The sequence below is a fragment of the Sardina pilchardus genome, chromosome 14, assembly GCF_963854185.1.
Source record: "Sardina pilchardus chromosome 14, fSarPil1.1, whole genome shotgun sequence".
Taxonomy (NCBI): domain Eukaryota; kingdom Metazoa; phylum Chordata; class Actinopteri; order Clupeiformes; family Clupeidae; genus Sardina; species Sardina pilchardus.
Genome location: NC_085007.1, coordinates 26,703,579 through 26,707,046, shown reverse-complemented (window position 1 = coordinate 26,707,046; position 3,468 = coordinate 26,703,579). Strand labels below are relative to the sequence as shown.

The window sequence follows — 3,468 nt, the reverse complement described above, 5'->3', positions numbered from 1 at the left end:
AGAAAATATGTATTCGGCGTTAACAGTTGTATATGTAATTTCGGAGTAAGATGAAAGTTACTCTTGAAGTCGAACATTTATTTACTCCCAATGAAAAGACAGGACAGTGAGAAAATATATTGCGACCGGGCCCATAATAAACACAAAAAGTGAATTTCCTTAAATTGGACAGATAGGTATACAGTCCAAGCTCATTCGTGGTTTAAAACGTATGCCAGCAACCATTGGTTGATAAAAATAATTATTTAGTCAAAAATGGATTCTCATGCTCCTTTACTATAGTCGCAACTCAGAGGTTATTTAAAGCGAATTTGTACCAGTCGCTTTAACGCCGGGTGTGAGTTACAATGTCCTATTCACAAGCTTCTACTGTCATAGCTGTGTTTGTGTGTGTGTTAACCACATAGTAGCAAACGCAAAAGTAAACACAGCTTCCGACACACACACACACACACACACACACACACACACACACACACACACACACACACACACACACACACACTGGGACGCTCACACACGCACGCACGCACGTACAGATACGCGAGGTCTAACTATGCGTCTTTTGAGCGGAGCGCTTCCGCCGCTCGCAGGAGGAGGGCCATGTCATGTTTCCCCTGAATGCCGCGCGCTTTCAGTTAACGGTAAATTCAAATCCGTTGTCCCGAATATCGTTTGTTGCGTATAAAGTTTCGCATTTGAACATGGGGGGATGGGGAAACAGCAGACCATCATAACGTCGTTTCCATAACTTAGGAAATCTCAGCTGCGAGCCCCTCAGTAGACAGACTCTTTGACGTAGCCTATGGTCAATTGACAGAACCACAGTAAATACAGTGAAGCCTGCCAACTTGTCTGACGAAACTAACCCAAAAGCTGTAATCTACAATGCACCCAGTGAGACTCCAGAAAGAATAACAACACAATGACATACGACGAGCTTCTGCGGAAGGCCAGCTGTATGGGTGAAATCTCAGGGCTCTTTCAGGTCGCTTAGCTCAGAGCTGAACCACCGCCAATCAACACAGGTAGCCGTTCGCTCCGAGACACTTCAACAAGCTCCCATTCATTCCGCTCAACACACACACACTCGGATTCTGCGAGCACACCAGAATTTTCCGCTGACCACTGACTCCCAAGAGTTTAACACAGTACCGAGGAGGGGAACTCGACACTTACTTGCATAGTTAAAACAATATCATCATCTCACGTTAACAAACACTTACTTTGGGTCGAGTCGAGAGGTTCTGCAATCTCTCCTTCGGGTCGCTAAATTCATTTGTATTCATCTGTCCCGGCAGGGTTAGGGTTAGGGTTCAAAAAAAAAAATCCGTTAATCACAGCGTGATCCCGACACCGACCGACAGACCGCGTGCCCCAGCCGCCGTCTCATGCATCGGATAAGCCCGTACAAGTGATCCTTCCGGGGCTCGAGCTCCCGTCCAGCCCCGTAAGCCGCGCGCGTATATCCGTATGTGGAGCGACTGTGGACGGCGTGCGCCGTTCCTGCTGTGCGTCAGTCCGTTCCCCTCGCGCCGCTGCTGCAGGCATCTATGCCGCCGCTGGGGCTCTCGGAACGCTGTGATATGTCAAAGGAAGATTGTGTGTGTTTAATGTGTGCCTGTGTTTGCTGGGGGGAACCTTCGGATAAAGTGGGGAAGTGGCGCACACGTTCTTTTTCGTTTTTTAAATAGCCTCTTTGCCGGGGAACCGTGGCGAAGGCAGGCTCCAAGACCCGGTGTCCGATTACAGACCGACCAACACCGCCTTCCGTGGGAGGATCACACCGAGGCAAAGACACACGACCCCCGCCTTCCTTTAAACCACGGCTCGGCCTGGTGGGAATGAATGCCTCGGTGTTAAGAGGAAAGAAATGGAAACAAAGTTAATAGGCTTAATAAACGTCATTATCGAACGACAGAATGTTTATGTGTCTAAAATAAGCCTTGGCTACTCAGAACTATTGAGCGGCACTGTTCCCACTAAACTGCGAGTTAAACGTCTGTAAATTGTCCAAGAAACGTTGGGTGTAGGCTAGTTTATGTTTGATACGGAACGTTGTTGCCTGTAGCCTCAGGTAGTTTGGCCCATTAATTCTGCCTTTTCGGCAAGTCCATTTTCTTTCTGCCAAGAATGTGTGTTTATCACAGACGCACACACACAGTGGAGATGCTAATCTGAAACAACAGGCTACGCCCACATTCATACCTGCCCCTGGTCCAGTCAATCAAACGCTTTTTGCACTAATCAGATAAGAACATGTTTGTTTATCTATTCAGTAGAACACAGTAGTAACTTTTTTAGGTAATTGTAATGCACACCTGAAGGCTGGCTTTCTCTCTCTCTCTCTCTCTCTCTCTCAAACACACACACACACACACACACACACACACACACGCACACACACACACACACACACACACACACACACACACACACACACACACACACACACACACACACACACACACACACACACACACAAAGGCCGACATGCCAGCTAATATACATTCTGTAAGAAGATAGTTAATACAGAGCAAATAGTTGTAAATTGTAAATATATTAGTGTGCTCAGTCACTTGAATGCCTTCGCAGGTATGCAGTTACTCTTTTCTTCTCCTCTTTTCTCCCTTTGTTTAGTAAAGCTTTCCCACCCCAACCACACCTCATAATCCTCCCTCTTTGTTTGTCACTTTTGTCTTTTTTCATCACTTTGTTCCTCCCATCTCATCTCACTTCATCTTCTCCTCTCCCAGCTCCTCTCCTGTATACTCTCCCCTTCTGCTCTTCACTCTTTTCCTCTCCTCCTCTCCACTCTTTTCCTCTCCTCTCCTCTGCTGTTGTCTACTCTCTTTGTTGTTGATATGGCAGATGAAGCACACCACATTTGCCCTATCTTTCATCCCAGGCCACTGAGTACACTCTATCTATGACTTACTATTATTTGCCAGTGAATTTTATGCCTTTTGAAAACATCTTGGCACGTTAAAGGGGATTATCACCATCACAGGAAAAAGAGCCGGTGAGTCAGAGATCTGGGTGATGTGTGTCTCTAGGGCCAAGTCTGACTAGGCTCAACCTCATGCATCAACCTCAGAAGTGAATCAGACTTTGAGGAATACTACAGAAATCTGCTGCTTTAATTCCCAACTGGGCTATCTGGCTGTGCTCACTCCTGGACGAGATAGAAATCCCCCCTGACAGTGTGTGAACGGGATGCATTTATGATGTTCAGTGAGTCCCACACTCTTAGTCCCATGAGGTCACTTCCTTAAGTGAAAAACATGATGTAAAAGAGGAGTTGATCCATGCCTTGAAGATGGAACCTTGGATGGAACCCCCACTCCAACATTCTAAAAAATCTAAAATCTAAAAATTAAAATCATGTGTTACAAACTGGAAAATGTTCTGCTAAACAGTTAAAATATTTGACAGAGAGAGGGAATGCAGAGGTAAGATTACCTCAGT

At 46.0% G+C, this 3,468-nt stretch overlaps 1 protein-coding gene across 1 annotated transcript in view; it reads right to left on the bottom strand.

The window, feature by feature from the left end:
* The window catches only part of LOC134100382 (collagen alpha-1(XXVII) chain A-like), a 51,690-nt gene extending 50,172 nt beyond the window's left edge, over positions 1–1,518 (bottom strand). Inside the window, exon 1 of the mRNA XM_062553559.1 lies at positions 1,227–1,518. Coding sequence (XP_062409543.1) covers positions 1,227–1,279 — 53 coding nt within the window. The 5' untranslated portion in view covers positions 1,280–1,518. The remainder of the gene's footprint in view (positions 1–1,226) is intronic.
* Positions 1,519–3,468: the final 1,950 nt, after the last annotated feature.